This window comes from Heterocephalus glaber, unplaced genomic scaffold (genome assembly GCF_053883595.1).
Source record: "Heterocephalus glaber isolate CG9 unplaced genomic scaffold, H.glaber_assembly_v1.0 deba00000809, whole genome shotgun sequence".
NCBI lineage: Eukaryota > Metazoa > Chordata > Mammalia > Rodentia > Bathyergidae > Heterocephalus > Heterocephalus glaber.
In genome coordinates, this window is record NW_028258163.1 from 4,044,662 (window position 1) to 4,067,276 (window position 22,615).

The following is a 22,615-nucleotide window of genomic DNA, read 5'->3' on the forward strand; positions in this document are numbered from 1 at the left end:
AAATTACTTCATTCACAATCTTTCTCACCTATTTTGATTTATATTCTTATAATGTTTTTCCCCCCGTGTGGAGACAAGTCTTCTCTCTCTACTGTGACAATAGATTTTTTTTTATTTTTGGTTTTTGGAGGAGTCTCGCTATGTGTATGTACTTCATTCTGGCCTTAAATTCACTTTGTAGCTCATGCTGGCCTTAAACTCTTGATGATCCTCTTGCCTCAGCCTCCCGAATGCTAGAATTACAGGCATGCAACACACTCAGCTTGACAATGGTTATTTCTGTTAAAAGTCTCAATTTCAAAGACACTGGGGGGCTGGGAAAGAACAGCCACATTGACTACTGTAGACAAATCTTTTTCTTCCGTCCTGTGTTGCTTGGACTGAAATTAGGGCTTCACATATTCTAGGCAAACAATCTATTCCTGAGCACCACCCTGATCAATTATTTTCACCATTTAAAAACAATACAATTATAATCTTTTAAGAATCAGAAACTAAAAAGAAACTCACAACATAAAATGCCTGAAATCAGAGCACACAGAAAAATAAAGATACACAGATCTACAAAATCTACATACATATCTGCATCATGTTCACTTAAACGTTTATATTTAGGTATTCAAAATAATTGATATGATTTCTAAAACTAACATCTGACAGGGGATAAGCGAAGATCCAGTCAGCAGCTGTTCAGTCACAAAAACTGATGCCCTGGGAGTGATACCAAATAGACTTTAGGGACCTCTATTGGCTTAGCCAATAACACAATCTTTTAGCAAAGCATTAGGGACTCAGAACTTTGTTTACAATTAAACCACCAAATGAACACTTGTTTGGGTAATTAAATAAATGCTAACTTCATACTTACATGGATAGCAACATCTTTACATTTAGGGCTTAACTTAAGAATCACTTATGGTAGGACTGGGGATTTAGCTCAGTGGTTCTGGAGCCTGCCTTGCAAGTGCAAGGTCCCAAGTTCAATCTCCAGTACCAAAAAAAAAAAAAAGAAAAAAAAAAAGAATTACTTAGGGTAATGGAAATAGTCTTTGTAAAGAGGGAGGGATGGAGGGGTTGAAGGGAGGGCAGAGGAATGGGGAAAAAAAGTAAGAACCAAGATATGTCATGTAGGGGCCGGGGATTTAGATCAGTGGTGCTGCCGCCTGCCTCCCAAGCACAAGGTCCTGGTTCGATAGCCAGTACAAAAAAAAAAAAAAAAGATACATCATGTAAAGGTACAAGTTCCCAGTGATGAATGTAATTGTACTGTATACCTAAAATGTACCAATAAAGTTAATGAAAAAAAAAAGAAAGAAAGAAAAGAATTACTACTTATGGTTTTTAAGCACTGAATTTTCCAGATTGGTGCTAAATAAATATCTGAAGTTACAGCCCTGCCAGTACTTAAAAATTCAAAGCTCTTAGTTTAAGAATATCCAGTCAAGCTGGGCATGGTGGTGCATGCCCGTAATCCCAGCACTCTCGAGGCTGAAGTAGGAGGATCACTGTTGAGTTCAAGGACAGCCTGAACTACAAAGTGAGACACTGTCTCAACAAACAAACAAACAAACAAACAAACAAACAAACAGAATATCCAGTCAGCTAGGTCTGGTGGTGTACGCTTGCAATCTAGCCACTCTGGGAGGCTGAGGCAGAAGGACTGCAAATTGGGGCCCAGCCTGGGGAACTTAGTGAGACCCCTGTTGCAAAGGCTGGGGATGAAGCTAAGTGTGAAGGACCTGGGTTCAATCCCAAGTACAAACAAACAAAAACAAACCCCCCCACTGTGAATATCTAATCTAACAGTATGGGTTACATATACTAATTTATGATGAGACATTAAGTAAGTATACCAAAGGTTGGATTTTGTTTGTTTTGAGACAGGGTCTTACTATGTAGTTCAGGCTGGCCTCGAACTCAGAGATCGTCCTTCCTCAGCCTCCTGAGTGCTGGGATCATAGGCATGCTTGACCATGCTCGACTAAATGTTGGATTTGTTTTCCATTTGACTAAGTAACATGGCAAAACTAAATGTAATGAAGCTACTCAATAATAAAGAACACATTCTTTTTTGAAGATTCTTCAGCTTTCGATGATTTTTTTTAAAGAAAATTTCTCCAAAAGTGTAAAGGTAAGCAATATAATATAAGGAAATACAATTTATAATCATTCAGTTTATTCTATGTAAAACTTCAAAGATGAAGCTAGGCTGTGGGCACAGCCCAGTGGTAAAACACTTGTTAGCATAGAAGCTACTGATTTAATCCCAATTTCCAATGAGACTCTTTTGGGTGGTTCTGGGGATTGTACCCACGGCTTCACATATGTTAGGCAAGTGATCTATTGCTGAGGTATATCCCCAGCTTTAAAAAAAAATTTTTTTTGGTGGTATTGGGAATTTTACCCAGGGCCTTTTAATGAGCTATATCCCCTGTCCTTTTTACTTTTTAGAGAGAGGGTCTCACTAAGTGGCTCAGGTTAGGCTTGAATCTACACTCCTCCCACCTCAGTCTCCCAGAGTGCTTGGATTAGAGGTATGCACCACTACACCTGACTTTATATTTAAAACTTTCTTTTGAGCCAGTCTCACTAAGTTACCCAATTTGGACCAGAACTTATGATTCTCTTCCCTCAGTCTCCCAAGTTGCTGGAATTAGCTGGGGATGTAGCTCAATGGTAGGGAGCCTGCCTACCATGGGTGCAGCCTTGAATTTGATCCTAGTACCAAAACAAACAGAAACAAAACACAAAACACAAAACCCAAGCAGCTGGAATTACAAGTCATGGCACCATGCCCAGCTGATGAATATATTTCCAGGATATAAGATCATAACATCTAAAAAGATAAGGTACACACCAGTCTTTGCTGGTGGAAATGTAGACGGATCATCAGTTTGGCAGCATTTATGTCAAATTCCATGATAATGCAATTCTCTACAGAAAAAGTGAATTTATGCAAGGAGACACACATAAAGATAAGAAACTGGTGATCCAGTTACTTTTACGAAACAGGATGACAACAGAATGAGGGGTAGGAGAAAGACTACCTTTCACCATAAACCTATTTGTACTATTCCTACTAATGCATCCCTAGCTGTACTTACCAGAATTTTATCAGCTTTGGCTTCACTAATTCCTTTTATATTTGTTAACTCCTTCTTTGGTGCATAGGCAACAGCCTCCACAGTATGGAATCCAGCTTCTTCTAATTTCTTCACATCATTGGCATTTATGCCACACTGCTGTAAAGAAAACCATGGAAATTTTTTTTGGTACCAGGGATCAAACTCGGGATCTTGCACTTTTGAGGCAGGCAGCAGAACCACTGAGTTAAATCTCTGGCGCTGTGGAAATTTTTAAGCTTCAATTTTCTCATCTAATGTAAAAACTGTGATCAACCTGCTTCACAGAAGTGTGTGAAGACTGGTATTACACACAAAAGTTCTGAGAAGTGTGCCTTCCACATGAAGTATTATATAACAAGTTATTAAACTATTATCAAAACCAGTAGTTTTAAACTAGCACTATCCCATGTATATCAAAGTGGACTCTTGCTGAGTGTGGCAGCACATATCCACAATTCCAGCTACAGTATTCAGAGGTGAAGGAGGATCCCAAGTTGATGGATATTCTTAGCAACTTAGTGGGACTGTCTCAAAAATAATTTAAAAAAAAAAAAAAGGCCAGGGAGGTAGCTCAGCAGTAGAGCACCTACCTAACAAGTATGAGGCTCTAGATTCAATCCCCAGTACCACAAAACCAAACCAAAACTCCAATGTGATGGGCGTGGTGGTACATGACTGTAATCCCAGCACTCGGGAGCCTGAGACAAGTGGATCACAGTGAGTTCAAGGCCAGCCTGAATTGCATAGCAAGACCCTCAGAAAAAATAGAAAAGATTCTCATTAGGAATTGGGATGAAATCAGTAGCTCCCAACCTTTTTTGACTATGACCCTAAATGAACTTTGAGACCTCAAGCCCTCAAAGGTCACTTTAAAACTGTTTAACAAACCTTCCCACATTAAGCACAGACAGAAAACATTGTTTTTACACTGTGCCAGGGCAAACAGAGAAGAGTGACCCGAAGCTGACACTGAGAAGAAGGAAAACTACGTCGGGTCACTAAATATGATAACTGTAATACCACTTCTCAAAGCAAACCACACCATAGCACCTTTTCTCCCCATGTACAAGGTTTGCTTTGGTTTTATTACCACTGAAATCATGAACTCTGAGACAGCATCAGTTACTGGAGGGATGTATATATATTTGGGGTTCAAAGAGGATTCAGGAGAAAGGAGATTATGGAAAACCATGCCTGGTGTTAATACTTAAGTAATACCCATTTGTGAATATAAGGGTGCTCATGAAGCCAGGCCTGTAATCCCAGCACTCTGGGAGCCTGAGGCAGATGGACTGCAAATTTGAGCCCAGCCTGGGTAACGGCCTGGATGTGAACTCAAGTACTGAAGAAAAAAAAGGTTATAATTCTCAAATATCTATCATAAATCCACTTTAGTAATTTGAGAGCTCTGAAGCTTTGTTGAAGATCGGAAAAATATACAAAAGGTGACAGAAGAATCAAGCTTCCCCCCCTACTTCTTTCAATCCAAATCAACTGTACTCACAGTGAGGCCTTTGTATGCTGTGAAGCAGAAGTACTGGAAAGCCTCAGCTTCGGTGCTTCACATTCTTAGGCAATCACAAATTTGAGCTAGGTTGTTAAACCTTAAAAAACCCCAGTCAGGGCTGGGGATTTAGTTCAGTGGTTCCGCCGCCTGCCTCGCAAGCAGCAGGACCTGAGTTCAATCCCCAGCACCAAAACAACAACAACAACAACAACAAAAAAAACACCCCAGTCTTTTTTTCTGCCTATGGAAACTGTCTGCACAGACATGGGTCAATGGAGGAAAGCTACTTTCTTCTTCTCCCTGCATAACTAGTTCAGGGCCACTTTAATACTCTGGACAGCACTTCCATTATTAGTATAAGCAGCACTCAATCCCAGTACTGAAAAAAATAAAATTAAAAAATAAACAAAACAACAACAACAACAAAAACAATTATGATTAGCACTGAGATTCCACCATGGGATCCTAGGCCTTAGTTTCTTACTTTCTGACAATTCATCTCAGGAAGGAAAAATGATAAAGTAGGAAGAGTATTACTGATGAAAGAAGAAATCTGGCCAGACATGTTTAACAATAACCTCAAGCCTTTTCACAGGGTTCTTGACAACCTCCTGAAAACCTAATTTTTTTTTTGGTGAGGAGGGTAGTAGGAATTGAACCCAGGGCTTTGTGTATGCTAGGGAAGTACTCTACCAGTAAGCTATATTCCAGTCTTTTTTTCCTTTAATTTTTTTTGGCAGTACCGGGGATTGAACTCAGGACCTTGTGCTTGCGAGGCAGGCACGGTGCCACTGAGGTAAATCGCTGGGCCTCCTTTAATTTTTTGACAGAGTCTCACTAGGTCGTCCAGGCTGGGCCTGAACTTGTGATCCTTCTGCCTCAGCCCCCAAGCAATGGAAGTATGTGCCACCATGTCTGGCTCTAATTTGGGTTTTGACGTTAGTAACAAACCTATGGTTTATGTAAAAGGCTGACAGTACCCATTAGGAAGAAGAATATAGTAGAGCATTACAATAAAAAAAATTAGCAATTAAGAACATACCTCCAACCGTGAAATAGGCTGTGGGCCAAAGCTTTCTTCTTCCACTGAAGTGTCTGCACTTGCTTCAAGCTGCATCTGCATGGCCATTACTGAAAAACACAGATGGCCATAAACACTAGAGAAATACTGTAGAGATCAGGAAGACCTCCTTACCCACTGGTTCTGCATCAAAGATTTGATGACGACGATGATGACGGATTCAACTAATTGTAGACTGAAAGTATTTGCTTAAAAATATGTCTGAACTGAACACATACAAACTTATTTCTTGTTATTATTCTCCCAAACAATACAGTATAATAACCATATAAATCACTGGCATTATATTTGGTATAATAGGCAATCTAGAGATGATTGAAAGTTATGTGGGAAAATGTGCAGAGATTGTTCACAAAGATTACTGTTTTATATAAGGAAATTGAACAGCTTCAGATTTTGGTATCTTAGTGGGGTAGGGGATTCTAGAACCAATCCCCCAAGAATACTGAGAAACAACTCTACTTGATAAGCTGACCTACCTACGGTAGGAAAAAGAGCAAACCTCTTCTCTAGCTAGCCAGCTAACTATCACAGACTTTCAGAAGAGCCAGGTTCACTCTGCTTCTTACACATACACACCTTAATCAGATTAACTATTTCCCCTGTTCTCCTATTTTATAGTCCTAGAGGACAGGGGCCCAGTCTATTTATTTTTACATATATTCACAATACATTATAAATGTTAGGTGTTTGGTAAACATATCCAGACTTTACAGGACTAGAATTTAAATTTTTTTTAAATTGACAAACAGTTAAACTGCTTCAGTTCCATTGTTTCCTTCCAGCAAGAAGGTTGGGGAGGTGGGGAGACAATGAAATTAGGTCCAGAATAGTTGGTCACAGGACAGAGAAAGTGTAGACTGACATAAGCATCTCCCATCTTAGGCAGGGGTCCTAGCTTTCGGTCCAACAGGAGCATTTGAAATTTAAAGATCATTATTTTAGTCAATTTCCAACTTCAGTGAGTAATAAAATGACAAAAAAACAAGTACCTTGCTCAGTCTGAAATACTGCATTTAAGTGTAAGGCTAGTTTGATAGTTATGACAGCTGGAAAAGAACTGAGAACAAAACCTTTTAAATTATTTTCAAAGTGTGTTAGTAAAACTGAACAAGTCTTTATGTTCATAAGAATAAATGGATTTAAATCACATCAAAAGAACCTGAAAAAATACAGGCAAATTTAACCCAAAAGATAACAGATATAAACTTCACTTTTGGATACTTGACAAAAGATATGAATGTCTGTTCTTGACTAGTTTAGGTACAGAGCTCTTAAAGGATAGATTTAGCAAGCCTTGAGTTGATGATAAATCCATATTAGAATCCCTGGAAAGAAATTTAAATAGTCCCTTTTATAATTTATGAAAAAGCACTGCAGAAGAATAGGAAAAGGATGGTCTTTTTAATAAATAGTGCTGAGTTGACTAAATAGCCTTACAGAATAAAATTCACTTGACCTCTTGCACCACAGAAAAAAAATCAATTTCCAATATAGATTATATGTCTAAATGCAAAAGGAAAAACAAAAGTTTTCAGAATATAGAATATTTTCATGACCTTAGTTTTGTTTGTTTGTATTTGTTTTTATTTTTGCAGTACTGGAGATGAAACCTAGGAATATTCTATCACTGTGCTACATCCCCAGCCCTTTTTACAGTATTTTCAGATAAGAGTCTGGCTAAATAGTCCAGGTGGGACTTTCAACTTGCAATCCTCCTGCCTTCTCCTCCCTCAGTGTTGGGATTACAGACATACACCACAGTATATAGCAGAATATTTTGGTGACCTCTGGATAGAGAACTGGATACATGATGTAAAGAACCAAAAAGGAAAAGAGTTCAAACAAAAAACAAAAACTGGACTACAAGCCAGGTATGGTGGTGCATGCCTTTAATCTCAGCATTCTGGGAGGCTTGAGGTATAAGGATTGTAAATCCAAGCTCAACTGGACAATTTAGTGATTAGCGATTTCCAGTCTCAAAATATAAAAAGGGTTGGGGATGTAGCTTACTACAAAGCAGTACTGTCAAAAAAAAAAAAAAAAACAATGTGAGAGAGAGAGAGACAGAGACATTTAAATTCATTAAATTCTATCCATCAAAAGACACCATAAAGGGACCAGGGATTTAGCTCAGTGGTTCCTCTGCCTGCCTCGAAAGCGCAAGGTCCCAAGTTCGATCCCCCGGCACCCACCCCCCCCCCCGCGCGCCACAAAGACACCATTAAGACCCTGAAAAGTCAAATCACACTGGAAGAAAAAAAATACAACCAAACGGCCCACAAAAATGAATATCCAACTTCAACAGTAATTAGGAAAATTATATTTAAAACCACACAGCTAAAAATTAAAGACAAATATGTGCTGGCAAGCATGTGGAACAACTGAACACAACATGTAAAAATCAAAAACAGAAGTTAGCTATTGGGAATAGAACTCAATATACTGTTTACTACTGAGGAAGAGAGGAAAATATTAGGCAACGCTATCAGGGTGGCCTTGAACTCAGGGATCCTCCTGCCTCAGTCTCCCTATCTCAGTGGTACGAGTGAGACATACATACTGTCCCCGATTGACAGCATATTATTTCTTGACCTGAGTCATTTTGTAATGATTCACGGAGCTGTACATACTTGCAATCTGTGCACTTTATACTCTGGGCACTGCAGGGGACCACAATATTGACTGTGCCCAACCAGTTCAGGCTGGAAAGAGCCCCACAATTGACTTGTTTATAGAAGTGAGTCCGAGGTCAACGTAACTCACACCCAAATTCCGTTCCCACAATTAAAACTTTCTTAACTAGGACAATGTTCTAATCATAACCATATATTTTGTCTATTCTATTCCTAATCCGAGAATGCTTTCTTTTCCTTTACAAACTATGTCTCCATTAGTTTCCAAAGAAATTGATTACCAATAAAAATCAGTGGTTTGGATTGGCCAGCACCTTTGTGGGTTGCACAGGCATTGGTCGTCCTAGCTCCCCGCTTTCTGTCTTTCATTTAGTTCTTTTTAGTTTTCTTGGGCTTGCGTGATACACTCAGCAGGAGACTGGCGCAATGGAAGAACACCGACCGGGAACCCAGACCCCTGGCTCCAAGGTGAACAGCTGTGCCCGCCCTTCCTCCCCAGATCAGGGCTTCCTAGCTCAAATCCCGAAAACAAGCGTTGACCGTGAAGGCCCGAGGTTCTGAAGCTGGGCGGGCTTCGGCTTCCCTCACGGGCGCTCTGAGGGGCGGTTGGGTCGGACAGGCCCGGGGCCGCCATCTTCGGTTCCTTGGCCAACGCAGTGAGGCCAAAGCTGGCTGCGGGCGCCTGGGCCTGGTGGGTCCGGCGGGGGAAAGGGAGACTCAGGGCGGCGCAGGGCTCGGCCCGCTCCCACTCACCTAGATGGCCGCGCAACTGCTCCGCCTCGGTCCACTGGCCTGCGCGCTCGACAGCGTCAGCTTCTCAATTCTCTCGCTGGGCCTTCTGCTCTCCACCAGGTCGAACTTCAGCTCCGACACGCGCTTGTGGGTCAGGGACACAGCTGTGCTCCAGGCCGGGCCTCACGCCACGCCACGCCACGCCACGCCACGCCACGCACTCAGAACGGCGACTTTCAGAAATCCCGCCAAATGCCGCCCCGCAGGGGCACGCCCGCGTCGGCGTGACGTCACCACGTTGCTCCCCTGCGTGACGTGGCTTCCCTGCTCAAGCCCGCCTTCTAGCCCCTTCAGATTCAGCCCGAGGTGGATCCAAGGAATTTGAACCTACCTGAGGATTATGCTCCTCCCTCCTCCCCTAAAGACTAATTAGAATTTTGTCAGTTGCCCCCTTCTGTTTATCAGCCCGAAGACTAAAAATCGTAAGAGGGATTGCGTCCGGCCCGGGACTACATCTCCCAAGATGCAACGCGCCCAACCCTGGGACTCTCCCTGCGTAAGCGCCCTCCTGAGAGCTCTTCTGGGTTTGTTCCCGCTGAGTCCAAACCCTTGACTCAACTTGCAACTCTACCTTCAATGCAGCGGTGCTTCTGGCCTGAGGGGCTGGAGAAACTGTGAAACTGGGTATTTTATTTTAGACTAACTACCCTAATCATGGATATACAAATCTGGTATTTCTATACAGTGAAATATTTTACCAGAAAAAAGAATGAAAACAATCACTATAGTAGTGCGCCTGTGATCCCAGCACTCTGAAAGGCTGATGCAGGAGGATCACAAGTTTGGGACAGCCTGGAGCAATTTAGTGACACCCTGTTTCAAAATTTAAAAAAATTTAAAAGGTTTGGGGATGTAGTTCACACTTGATCTTAGCCAAAAGGCTGAGAACCGATTGGGGATGTAGTTCAATGCGAAGCCCGAGTTCAGTCCCCGTATGGCCAAAAAAAAAAAAAAAGAGAGAGAGAGAATGGGGCTGAGAGTATAGCTCAGTGATAGACTGCTTGCCTGCTCTGTGTAATGCTCTGGTTACAATTCCCAGGACCACTGAAAACAAAAACCAAAAAGGGGTGAAGTACTGATACCTACTAAACACAAACTTTGAAAACATTATGCTCAGACGTCAAAACTGCTCACAAAAAAATCCTATTCCGTTACCCGACTTCTATTAAATACCCCAAATAGACAAATCTATAGACAGAAAGTAGGTTGGTTGTTTTAAGGGTAGGGTAGGAGATAAGGTAAAGATGAAAACATTACAAAGGGTATATGGTCTTTTTAAGCTGTTGTAAAATACATTATCTTAATGACTTTTTGCTTTGTTTTGGTGATACTATGTAGCCCAGGCTGGTCTCGAACTTGAGATCTTCCTGCCTCAGCCTCCCTAGGGCTGGTGTTGTATAGGTGTGCTACCACACCCTACTCATCTTAACTACTTTTATGTGTCTATAGCTCAGCAGGGTAAAGTACAAACCTATGACTGTGAAACCAATCTATAGCTTTATATTTTGTATTTAGGTCTTAGGTCCATTTTGAGTTAATTTTTTAATGTGGTATAAATGTTTAATTTTATTCTTTTTTTTTTCCCCTTCAGTGATGGGGATTGAGCCCAGGATCTTGAACATGATAGGGAAGGACTCTGCCATTTAGCTACTGCCCCAGCCCACAATTTCATTCCTTTATATGCAGATATCCAGTTTTCCAAGTACCATTTGTTGAAAAGTAGTATTCTGGATGATGAAAGTCTAAAATCAATTGTGATGATAGTTGTATACATCTTAAATATACTAGAAACCATTCAATTGTGCATTTTAAGTGGTGTTTTATTATATATGAACTATACTTCAATAAAGCTCAACGAAGGGGAAAGAAGTCATTTTTGACTCAGTAGCTTTGTGATAAGGCTAGTGCTGCTTTAAGAATCACTGCATTAGGGGGCAGGGGATTTAGCTCAGTGGTTCTGCTGCCTGCCTTGTAAATTCAAGGACCCAAGTTCGATCCCCGGTACCAAAAAAAAAAAAAAAGAGGATTTTTTTTTTTTTTTTTGGTGGGACAGAGGATCGAACTCAGGACCTTGCACTTGTGAGGCAGATGTTATGCCACTAAGCTAAATCCCTGGCCCTAATTTTTTAAGTTTTGAGATGGGATCTTGCTAAGTGGCCCAGGCTGGGCTGGAACTTGCCATCCTCCTGCCATGGCCTCCTAGAGTGATGAGATTAAGGCAAGTGCCACCACTCAGCTCATGACATATTTGTTCATCTTATTTTTTATTTAAGTGCATGTTCCTAGACAGAGATTTATTTGGTTTATGTTTTAGATACATGGTAAATACTCTTTTTTTTTGGTACCTGGGATCAAACTCGGGTCCATGCGCTTGTGCAGCAAGTGGCGAAACCACTGAGCTAAATCCCTGGCCCCATGGTAAATACTCTTAATAATAAAAGGCTGCTATTTACAAAAGATTTCAAATAATAAACTTATTTTAATAGTGTAAAAAAAATCTGTTTTCCAATCAGGGAAAGAAAAACTTACAAAAAATTTAAATAACCAATATTTTAAGAAAAACACAAATACCTATATAAATATTACAATTATGTACTTCTAACCCAAGAAATCAGAGACCATCACTATAAGCCTAATCATTTTCAGAATGGGTTGTTCCAGTCACTAAAATGCATAAAAAAATTCCCTTAATTTTTAGGTATACAGAAAAAAATATGAAACAGCTCGAGTAAGAAAGCTAACTGGTAGTGCACACCTGCAAACCCCAGGACTCAGGAGGTAGAGGCAGGAGAATTGCTGCACGTTTGAGGCCAGCCTCAGCTATATAGTGATTGCCGAGGCCAGCCTGCCTGGAACTACGTAGCCAAACCCTGTTCAAAACAAACAAACAAACAAACAAACTACACCATATTAATGACTTTAAAAGTTTTTTAAAGGAGTCAAAAATAAGAAACACCTGTCTTGATTTTTGTCCCAAATGAGTTTCATGTTGACTTTTGAAGCTTAAAGACCATGTTATCTTTTCTATATAGCTTATAAGTAAGAACCAATAAAGAGGGAAGATAACATTCATGAGACTCATTGGAGTTTAATCTGATCCTAAAGTAAAAAGGAAAAATTTTAAAACACATTAATTTAAAAGTGCAAGCCAGGGCTGGGGATTTAGCTCAGTGGTTCTGGCACCTGCCTTGCAAACGAAAGGTCCCGAGTTCGATGCCCCGTACCAAAAAAAAAAAAAAAGTGCAAGCCAGAGTTGGGTGTAATGGCGGACACTTGTAATCCTAGCACTCAGGAGGCTGAGGATAACCAAGAGTTCAAGACCAGCCTGGGCTACAGTGAGATCCACACCCCCAAAATAAAATAAAACAAAATAAAAATTCAAGCCAAGCTTGGCAGAAGGATTGCTGTGAGTTGGAGGCCTGCCTGGGCTACACAATGAATTCAAGACCAGCCTGGATTACATAGCAAGATCCTGTCTCAAAAAAGCAAAAACAGGGCCCAGGATTTAGCTCAGTGGTTCCGCAGCCTGCCTTGAAAACTTAAGGTTCCGAGTTCAATCCCCAGTACCAAAAAAAGAAAAAAAAAAGAAGAAAGAAAAAACAAGAAAATGCAAATAAATTTTAGTTTAGGATTAAACAGAAACAAATATCATAATTATGACTGGTCTGTATCAGAGTTTTTTCATATCTGTTTAATGATCAATGTATATGCTAGCTTTATGTATAATGGGGGTGTGGCTTTAGGGACCAATACCTGTAATAACTTTATTATTGTCATAAACTAGTGTTTTGGAAGAGATAGAGTTTAAAAAGTCATTATTTAATAAAAGAAGATTGAGAATCTTGCTGTAAAGTGGTCCTTCAGAGAGATGGAAATAGCCTAGGAGAAGGCATGTTTTCTACTTCACAAACACAAAAACATTAATATATTTACATATATGTACTGATGCATAATGAATTAACTTTTCCTTAAAAACTACTTATCAAGAAAACATTGACAGTATAGAATAAGAGGCAAGGCCCTCAAGAAAAGATGACAACCATTCTAATAGGTGCTGTTGTTTTCTCTGAATTTTTATTTATCTGAAATAGCATTTCTGAAATAGAGAAAAAGGAGCATGAGTAGTTTGTAAACAGACATGTTTCCTTTGGTTGTTATTGAGATAGGCTCTTGCTGTTGCCTAGGCTAGTCTTGAACTCATAGGCTTGTGTGATCTTCGCATCTCAGCCTCCCTAGTAACTGGGATGATAGGCATGCACCAACATGGCAGAACTTGACAGATATATTTCTACTCCAGAAATATCTGCTAGGCAGAACTCAGGACACTTAAAAATTGTAGCTTTATCTATGGAAAAACGGCTAATATGTTTATTGGTGAGAGCATCTCTTATATTTAAAAGTTACTCCTTAGGGGTTGTACTATACAGAGAACACAACTTTAGTGAGAGGAGATTTTCCCTAAGGCTCTTACTACTTAACCTTGAGTACAGAGCTGAGCAAGCTGGCACCAAGCTAATTGTTCATTAGTTCTGAATAGACATTTAAAAATTAACCATACAGGGGGCCAGGGATTTAGCTCACTGGTTTGGCCGCCTGCTGTGCAAGTGCAAGGACCTGAGTTTGATCCCTGGTACCAAAAAAAAAAAAAAAAAAAAAAAATTAACCATACAAATTAACTGTAACATCGTCAGAGAAATTTTACCAGGCTTTTTTGATCTAAAGAAAAAGGTTAAACAGCAGTGGAAACCCTGACATAACACCCCAAGTGTGTGTACTATTGTTTGGTTGTTACAGTTGTGGTCCATGGGTCTAGGGGTAGAAGTCGCAGTCCTGAAGTAGATCTTGGGAAATTTGCTTGACTATGTTCTTCAAATAGTTGTCCTCTAATGGCACTTTAGATATAATGGAAGCAATTTCATCTTGGCTGGAAAGAAGAAAAAGTTAATTAAGTTTTTTGGAAACATACTTGTCTCTGATTCATTGCTAATCATGATCTTGAGTACAGTGTCTCAAGTTTCCTAGAAAGCACAAATGGGCATTGCTGGAAATAAGCAGACTGTCCATTTGAAAGGGGATTTCAAAATATGGCTTGAGAACCAATTCTGTATGTAATTATCAGGCAGCTTGAGCCAGTTGCTTTCTTTAGCTATAAAATTCTAATTGTTGGTACTTGCTGGTGGATTTAAGGTGGGTTTTCCTAAACACTGTCATCACCTAATCTGTCAGAAGTATATCTAAAGTCATAAAACAGATCACAACCTATGAGACACTTATAGATCTAGTTCCACAAACTAATTGAAAAAAGGTATGAATATTCCATTTTTAATTAGGCCATAAAATTGTTTCCCTATGATCTGAGCTAAGCTTATGTAGAATTTTCTCCTTGATTCTTGCTCTAAGTGTAGGTGAATTCAAAAAGTGAAGTATGTATAAAAGAGCAGAACAGTGGTCTGTCTCTAGCATCCACTGGAGAGAGCAATAAAGATCTCAGCTAGACGTGGTGGCACTAGCCTGTAATCCCAGCACCTGGGAGGCTGAGGCAGGAGGATCGCCAAGAGTTCAAGGCCAGCCTGGACTACATAGTGAAACCCTGTCTCAAAAAAGAAACAAAAAAACCCCAAAACAAACAAAAAAACATTCTCAGGGATAGGGATGTCGCTCAGTGGTAGAGCACTTGCCAGGCATGCATAAGGCCCTGGGGTTTGATTTACAGCACTGCCAAAAACAAAACAAAAAAAGTGACATTTAGCTCTCACTCCCCATTTGCTTACTGACCACCTGGAGGGAACTTTCAAATGAAATAATAAATGCGAAAAAGTAGCTAGTCTTATCCTGCTGGTCCTTTACTTACCCAGTGTTCCCAAGGTGATTTTGAATGGTAAAAGGTAATGGGACCAATGGATAATGGGCTGAGAGAGACAAAGTTATTTCAAACTTTGCAAATGCTGCAGAGCTGGAGAATAAAAGCCTCAATCTGTAAAAGACAAGATCCGCAATTAAAAATATAAAACAACAAAAAAGACTGAAACACAAACATATTTTCCTTTTTACACTGGCATGTGAAACTTGGTATACATTATTTCTTGTCCTCATCAAATGGAACAGAAGATAAAACATCCAGAACAAGGTGTTAAATGGGTTTTTTCTTTCCATTTGTTACTCCTTTTTTTTTCCTCCGGTAGAGGGGCCTGAACTTTTGATTGTGAGGCAGGCATGGTGCCAATAAGCTAAATCCCTAGCCTTCCATTTGTTACTCTTTTTTCTTTTCCATTTGTTACTCTTGAAGCACATTAATAAAACAATTTCTTTTACTAAATTCTTGACTAATTACTTACTGTTAAGGGTGGAAATATATCTGCCCAAATTTGTATATTTAAATCCTATTCTCCAACACCTCAGAATGTGACCTTCTTTGGAAATTAGGTCATTGCAAATTTAGTTAAGATGAGTTTCTTTTGGAGTAGGGTGGGCCCTACTCCAATATGAGAGGTGTCCTTATCAAAAGGGGAAATTTGTACACAGACACCCACAATGAAAGAACACTGTATGAAGGTGAAAGGAGAGACCAGGATTATGCATTTATAAGCCAAGGAAGGCCAAAAATTGCCAGTGAAGCTCTAGAAGTTATGCTAAATGAGAACAAATTTTTCTCATAGTAAGGAACCAATCTTGTTGAAATCCTGTTGGCCTTCTAATCTCTCAGGTTAGGTGATAATCTAACTAAAGTAATAAGTTTCTCCTGTTTTACCCAATTTGTAATACTTTGTTATCACTGCTCCAGGGAACTAACACACTTACTCAGTATTATTCACATATATGTCCATTAGGTTATAATTTGGTCCCCATTTCTTTAAAAATTCAATCTCTTCTCCAAGGAGTCTGCAGTGACTCACTACCAGTGAAAATTCCTGAAGCATCTAGAAGAAATTGCGGGGGGGGTGGGGTTGATGAAATTACAAAAATGTATCAATGTTTAATGGCGCTGTAATAATGAACCCCCAAAACAACTGAATACATATGTCATCTCAGGATACTATTATATACGCAGAATTTCAGTTCTGCTTTTTGGGACTGACAGTGCAAATTTTCCTTTAAAGACTTCAATCAGACTTTACCTTGGGTACTTGATGCTGTGTTGTACATATCTTCTTCCAGGATTCTTGTTCCTCAATGTATTGAAAAATAAGTTTATGAACCAAAAGGGAGGAAGAAGGAGCTTTATCCTCTGGGAAAGAAAAAGAAAAGATCCAAAGGCAGGGTATTATCATATATATATATTTTTTATTATTCATATATTTTACAGAAGCTAAAAATACTACATTACCTAAGCAAGAAATACCCTCAAACTATTAGGTGCCAAAGTAGCCTCATTTTTATTTTCAAATACAATTATATATAGTATATAAGACATCCCTACAAAAACTCAATCTTTAATCATGTACAGAATCATTTTGTAAAATTTTTTTTTGGGGGGGGGGGGTTGGTACCAGGGATCAAACTCAGGACCCTGCGCTTACAAGGCAGGCGTGGTGCCACTGAGCAAAGTCCTAGGCCCCTGTAAAATTTTTTTATTAATATGTGCTTACAGTACATAATGATTACATTGATCATGGGGAGTTGGTACATGTACACAACATATCCCAATTCTTTTTATTTCACCTTCCCACCTTTTTTTTTCTTATGAGACATGGTCTCCCTATGTAACCCAGACTGGCCTTGAACTTGTAGTGATCCTCCTGCCTCAGCTGCTTGAGTACTGGGATTACAGGTGTATGCCACCACATCTGGCCTCACATACAGAATAGAACTTGGTTTAAAACACAGGTTTATGATTGGGAATGTATCTCAGTGGAAATGTATCTCAGAATGCTCATCTAGCATGCACAAAGCCTTGCGTTTAATCCCCAGCATCAAAGAGAAAAAGTGTGGGTTTAAATACAACATACACCTGAATTCACTGCCTGGCTTTAAAAAAAATTTTTTTTGAGACAGGGTTTTGCTATGTAGTTCAGGGTGGCCTTGAACTCACTATGTAGCCCAGGCTGGCCTCAAACTCCAGGCAATTTCCCTACCTCAGGTTCCCCAGTGCCAGGATTATAGGTGTGTGCACCACACCTGGCTTTTTTTTAACTACTTAAGTGATCTTAAGTACAACATTTAATTTTTCTGATTCGTAGTTCCCTAGCTTATAAAATGGGAAATAATACCTTAGCATTAATGTAAATAATATATATGCTCACCAGATGTGGTACCACATGCCTGTAATCCCAGCACTTGGGAGGCTGAGGCAAGAGGAATGCCATGAGTTTGAGGCCAGCCTCGACTACATACTGAGTTCAAGATCTGCCTGGGGGCCGGGGATTTAGCTCAGTGGTTTCCCGCCTGCTGCGCAAGTGCAAGGACCGGGGTTTGATCCCCGGTACCAAAAAACAAAAAGATCTGCCTGGACTACATAGAGAAACCCTGTCTCAAAAAACTAAAAAAACAAAACAAACAGAGAAAAAAACCCCAACATATGCCTGATATAGACTAGGTACTCATAATGGTAATTTTCCAAGTAGGGAATAATAAGTAATTATTATTCCTAATAATAAGTAATTCCTAATTAATTCCTAATAATAAGTAATTTCTTTTAAAATAAACCGGGTATGGTGGTACATGCCTGTACTCCCAGCACTCAGGTTGAGGCAGGAGGATCACTTTGAGTTCAAGGCCAGGTTGGGCTAGTGAGCTCAAGGTCAACTTGAACTACATAATGAGACCTTGTCTCAGAAGAAAGGAAGGAGGAAAGAAGGGAGGGAGGAAATTCAATATTTAGAACATTAACCAAGCAGTTTTATATCCCATAAATATTTTAAGGACAAATTATTGTTGTTGTCTATATTTAACTTAGTATGTAAATGAGTTACCAAGAAACAATTTATACCTATAAATTACCAATACTTTTAAGGGCTTAAAATATTTTAACTTACCATCTAGCAAAGACTGAAAATTCAGGTCAGCAATCTTCCTATAAGGCTTTTCCAGGAAAGGGACACCAACTAAGAACCAGAAAAAGAATAGTACTTCTTTTTACATAAAATTCAGTACTTTAGAGTCTTATTCTTCTGATGTTAGAATTTTTTCATGACAGTTGAAAGTTTATCCTTGGATCATACTTTTTTCTGTATATGGTAAAGACTCCCCCAAGACTGCTCAAATATATATATATATATTTTTTTTTGAGACAGGGTTTCACTATGTAGTTCAGGCTGGCTTTGAACTCAATATGTAGCCCACAATGGCCTCAAACTCACAGAAATTTCCTACCTTAGCCTTCTCTTATGATTTGGGTCTAGATGTCCCCCCAAAGCCTCATGCAGTCATAGGTGCCTGGATCTAGTGTGTGACTGATTCATGGAACAAAGCTGGGATTAAGGGTATGTGATTAATAAATCAGTCCAATGATTGGTTTGGAACTGCCCTAATCTCACTAGCCTAGTATAAAAGGGGGAGAAAAAAGCTGCTAAGGCCCCTTGTTGCTTTTGCTACCTTGTGGGCACCATGAACTGTTTCTCCTCTTCCCTTCTGCTATGTGGCACTCTGCCTTGGAGCAGCCAATTATGGACTGAGACCTCTACAAACTGTGGGCTAAATAAACCTTTCCTCCTTTATCTGGGTGTCAGGTATTTTGTCTCAGCAACGAGAGAAAAGTAACTTAGATGCCTCCTGAGTGCTGGCATTACAGGTGTTCGCCACCACACCCAGCTTGCTCAACTATATTGATTGGTAGGCCCTTGAAGGAAATTTAAAAATGTAGAACACAGCTACATTTGTTAAGGGTTCTTTCTTTGACCCTTAACTTTTATGTAAAGGTAATTTTTTCAGGAATGGCTATCTTTCCCTAAACCTCCTATCCCTGAATAAATACAGTAAAAGTAATTAATGTTTTAGCATTGTCCTAATGAATTATAGGTAGCCAGGATAGCTGCTCAGTCCTCCAGACTCTAGAGTTGTCTTCTGTCTCTCAAATTCTGATTCTTTTCACTTTGTTGAATGGTTTTTCTTTTTTTTAATTTTATTTTTAAGGGTGACATTTATTCCCTTTTCACAGTAAAACTAGGTGGAAGAGAATGATTTTAACAATTAGTACAAAAAAAGTACAAATCTGGGGCTCAGCCATTAAAAGTTATTTACAACAACGGGAGAAAAAAAGACAACAAAATGTTCACATTACTGATCTCTTCTCCCATCCCACAGCTTAATACTTGCTTTACCAAGTAAAAAAAGACACACAGCTGATTCACAAGCTGGAGTCTGAATTTGAGTAAGGCATTTATAAAAACCTAGATGAGACAGTGTCCTCTCCAACTCAGCTGCCACTAGGCATAGCACAAGAGACTGAAAACGCTACAGAGGGAAGACTGGTCACGCAGGTGTGGGAGTATAAGCACCCACTACTGGCTCTTGGATCTAGGGAGTAGGAAAAACAAGACCTACTTGAAAATGAATGGGGAGAGAAAACTACCAATTGAATTTTGTGCTGGTAGGGACAACAAAGAAGGCAGGGACAAGGACAGGAGCATTTCATATTCCTAACCTAACTTGAGAAATGTAAGGGACCACTTCATCTGGCCTTAAGAGGAAGATCAGCAGGCTGATAGAATCCCCAGGAGGGAGAAGAGGAAAATGTGGCTTGGAAGGGGGAACAAGTCCCTTCCTTTTTGGGTACCGGGAAAGCAGTAAGAGCAGCACATCCGGGTAGTAATTTCAGAAGGACACCTGCTCCCACTCAGATATTCATTCTGCTTGGCACTGGTGGATGCAGGTCCACTGTGCAGCCCCCAGGGAGTGGATGGCTCTGCAGTCTGACGTCCTAACTCTTTTGTGTCTCCTCTCTTGGAGGCAGCACTAGCCTCTGCCCTCTTCGCCTGTGCCTCCTGGCTCTCAGGGATGACAGCAGCCTTCTCTTCCTGGGCAGTGCCCTCGTCACTACAAGTACCAATCTCATCCTGCTCCTATTCTGTGGATGAGGAGGCAGAAGAATCATCCTCACCTTCCTCCCAATTTCTCTTGCAAGACAGGCCTCTCAATTTGAAAACCTTCTTCAAACAGAATTTCTTCATCCTTTTGAAGATTTCTTATTGGGGATTCCCTCTCAGCCTCAGTGCTCTGGCTAGGGAGTGCTGGCTTGATGGCAATGCTAGTGGCCCCAGCTGCTTCAGCTGTTTCTTTGGCGTGGGGGGTGAACTCCTCATCACTCTTGGGGAATAAGTCTCCATTGCTTTTCACGTGCCCATTCTCCTGTCCAGAGGCCTTCTCAGAAGGTGCCTGCTCCCTCCTCAGAGGTCAAGCAGCCCAGGGGAAGGGTGGGGCTGCGGAACAAGCTATGCCCTGGCTCCACAACTAACTCATTAGCTGCATCAGCTACCCCTGCTCTCTTTGCTAAATATTTTCTACATTAGTTACCATGGATACCATAATGAGAAAAACAGAAAGTGATCAACTCATACCTCAAGGAGCTTTACAACTCAGGAGGACACACTAATAACTAAATCAATAAACACAGGATTCCAAGGACTGGGGATATAGCTCAGTAGACAGGCATGCATGAATCTCCAGCATCACAAAAAACATGAAAGTCTTGAGACTAGATGGAATGACTGAGCATGAAAGACTCCGGTCATGATGGAAATGAAAAAAGTACATCGTGGATAATGTACGGAGAAGGTGAGATAGGATGACACAGGGAAAAAAAAAGGAAAAACTCAGTTCACTCAAGGGTTTACAAGCTACATAAGACATTTTGATCATTACCCTAAGATAAGAGTAGCACACACCTGATCAAATCTTCAACAAACACTACAGCTACAGGGAGGAGAGGAAAAAAGATCCAGAAGGATCAGTTGGAATATAATTGCAGTCATTTGAGTTAGAGAAAAGTGGATAAATATTGAAAAATTAAAATCAGCCAGGGCTACACAGAAAGTTCAGTGACAGCCTCTACTTCATGAGATTCTGCCTCAAAAAACCAAACCCTGGGGTCAGGGATTTAGCTCAGTGGTTCTGCCACCTGCCATTCACGCGCAAGGTCCTGAGTTTGATCCCTGGCACCAAAAAAAAAAAACAAAAAAAACACCAAACCCAAACAAAAATAACAAGCACTGATACTTATTAATGATTTGGACATGTATAATGAAGGAGGAGATGCAGGGTATTCCTTAATTTTGGACCTGGACAGAGGTGATTTTCATTGAGAAAAGGAACTTTTCAGAAGAATAAGGCTGAGAGGCTGGGAGACTGAAGATCCTAAGGTTCCAATATAGCCATGCTCAAACTGACAAGTTAGAGAAAAGACTCTAAAAAGCTGCTAGGACTCTTGTCCAGTCACTCAATAGTCAATCTACCTACCTTAATAAACCCACCTGTATACTCCTGAGTACAGGAGTTCCAACTAACTTTAAAGGCCTCCTTTTATTTTTTTGCAGTGCTGGGGAATGAACTCCAGGAACCTGTGCATATTAGACAAGCCACTACTGTACCACTGAGCTACATCATCAGCCCAGAGCTGTAGTATAAAATACTCAGTCAAGAATCACTGTCATTAAAGAAAATTCTCTATCCCAGACAAAGACGGAAAAAAAGAACTCAGCATTATTATGGTAGCAAAACTTTATCATCCAATATAATTAACAAAGGGCAACTTTCACTACTTGCATTTTTATTTTTATTCTCTCCCTCACTCCCAGGACTAGGAATTGACCCCAAGGCTTTTGCACTGAGCTATTTATCCCTGGCCCTTTAATTTTAATTTTTAATTTTTGAAACAGGGCCTCACAAAGTTGCTAAGATTTCAATCTTCATAGAGTATAACCATTTATTTTTCTGCAGAGGAGGATTATCTTACATTTGCTACTTACCTACTGGCTCTCCAAAGGTGATGGTGAGTTCTATGGTATCATAAATAAAGGTAAATACAGCTTGATCATCACTCCACTCAATGACTTCCCACTCAGACAAACTAAAGAGAGAAACAGAAAGAAAAGCATTCTTTTGCAAGTGCTCTAAATTGAGCTATATCCCATCCCAACTAAGAGAACTTCTGATACCACACAACAGTACTAAGAGCAGCTGCCAATGGATTTGGAGACAATCAATATTCCAATTCAAATACTGTCAATGTACAATCTATGGTTTTGAAAGACATAAGAACTCAATCTTTTGTTTTGTTTCAGTTTTTTTTGAGACAGCGTCTCACTATGTAGTTCAGCCTGACGTTGAACTCACTTTGTAGCCAAGGCTGGCCTTGAACTTGTGATAATCCTCTTGCCTCAGCCTCCCAAGTATTGAGATTACAGGCATGCTCCATCATCCCCAGCAAGAATTCAATCTTGAGTTGTGTATCAGAGAACAAAAGTTTATGCAGTGAAAAGTTATTAAATTTATAACATTATTCCTGGTGAATGTGATTATTATGTATATCAAAAGTGTGTCA

At 40.0% G+C, this 22,615-nt stretch overlaps 2 protein-coding genes, 1 long non-coding RNA gene and 1 pseudogene across 4 annotated transcripts in view; 1 reads left to right on the plus strand and 3 right to left on the minus strand.

Annotated features, from left to right (window-relative positions):
• The window catches only part of Rad51 (RAD51 recombinase), a 25,763-nt gene extending 16,469 nt beyond the window's left edge, over nt 1-9,294 (minus strand). Inside the window, exons 1-3 of one of the 2 annotated variants that reach the window (XM_004861569.4) lie at nt 9,103-9,294; nt 5,675-5,763; nt 3,105-3,242 (exon numbers count right to left, since the gene is read on the minus strand). In XM_004861569.4, the coding sequence (XP_004861626.1) occupies nt 3,105-3,242; nt 5,675-5,761 (225 nt within the window). In that variant the 5' untranslated portion in view covers nt 5,762-5,763; nt 9,103-9,294. The remainder of the gene's footprint in view (nt 1-3,104; nt 3,243-5,674; nt 5,764-9,102) is intronic. The other variant, XM_021241898.2, reaches the window with a different exon arrangement.
• Nucleotides 8,682-12,404, plus strand: LOC147829010 (uncharacterized). Its single transcript, XR_015449781.1, has 2 exons — nt 8,682-8,817; nt 9,202-12,404. It is a non-coding gene; the product is annotated as an uncharacterized LOC147829010 (long non-coding RNA).
• A 631-nt stretch (nt 12,405-13,035) lies between these two features.
• Nucleotides 13,036-22,615, minus strand: part of Knl1 (kinetochore scaffold 1) — a 69,949-nt gene continuing 60,369 nt past the window's right edge. Inside the window, exons 22-27 of the mRNA XM_021241894.2 lie at nt 22,041-22,141; nt 18,114-18,182; nt 16,257-16,366; nt 15,940-16,058; nt 14,993-15,115; nt 13,036-14,065 (exon numbers count right to left, since the gene is read on the minus strand). Coding sequence (XP_021097553.2) covers nt 13,951-14,065; nt 14,993-15,115; nt 15,940-16,058; nt 16,257-16,366; nt 18,114-18,182; nt 22,041-22,141 — 637 coding nt within the window. The 3' untranslated portion in view covers nt 13,036-13,950. The remainder of the gene's footprint in view (nt 14,066-14,992; nt 15,116-15,939; nt 16,059-16,256; nt 16,367-18,113; nt 18,183-22,040; nt 22,142-22,615) is intronic.
• On the minus strand, nt 18,204-21,984 carry LOC106010774 (MARCKS-related protein pseudogene; annotated as a pseudogene).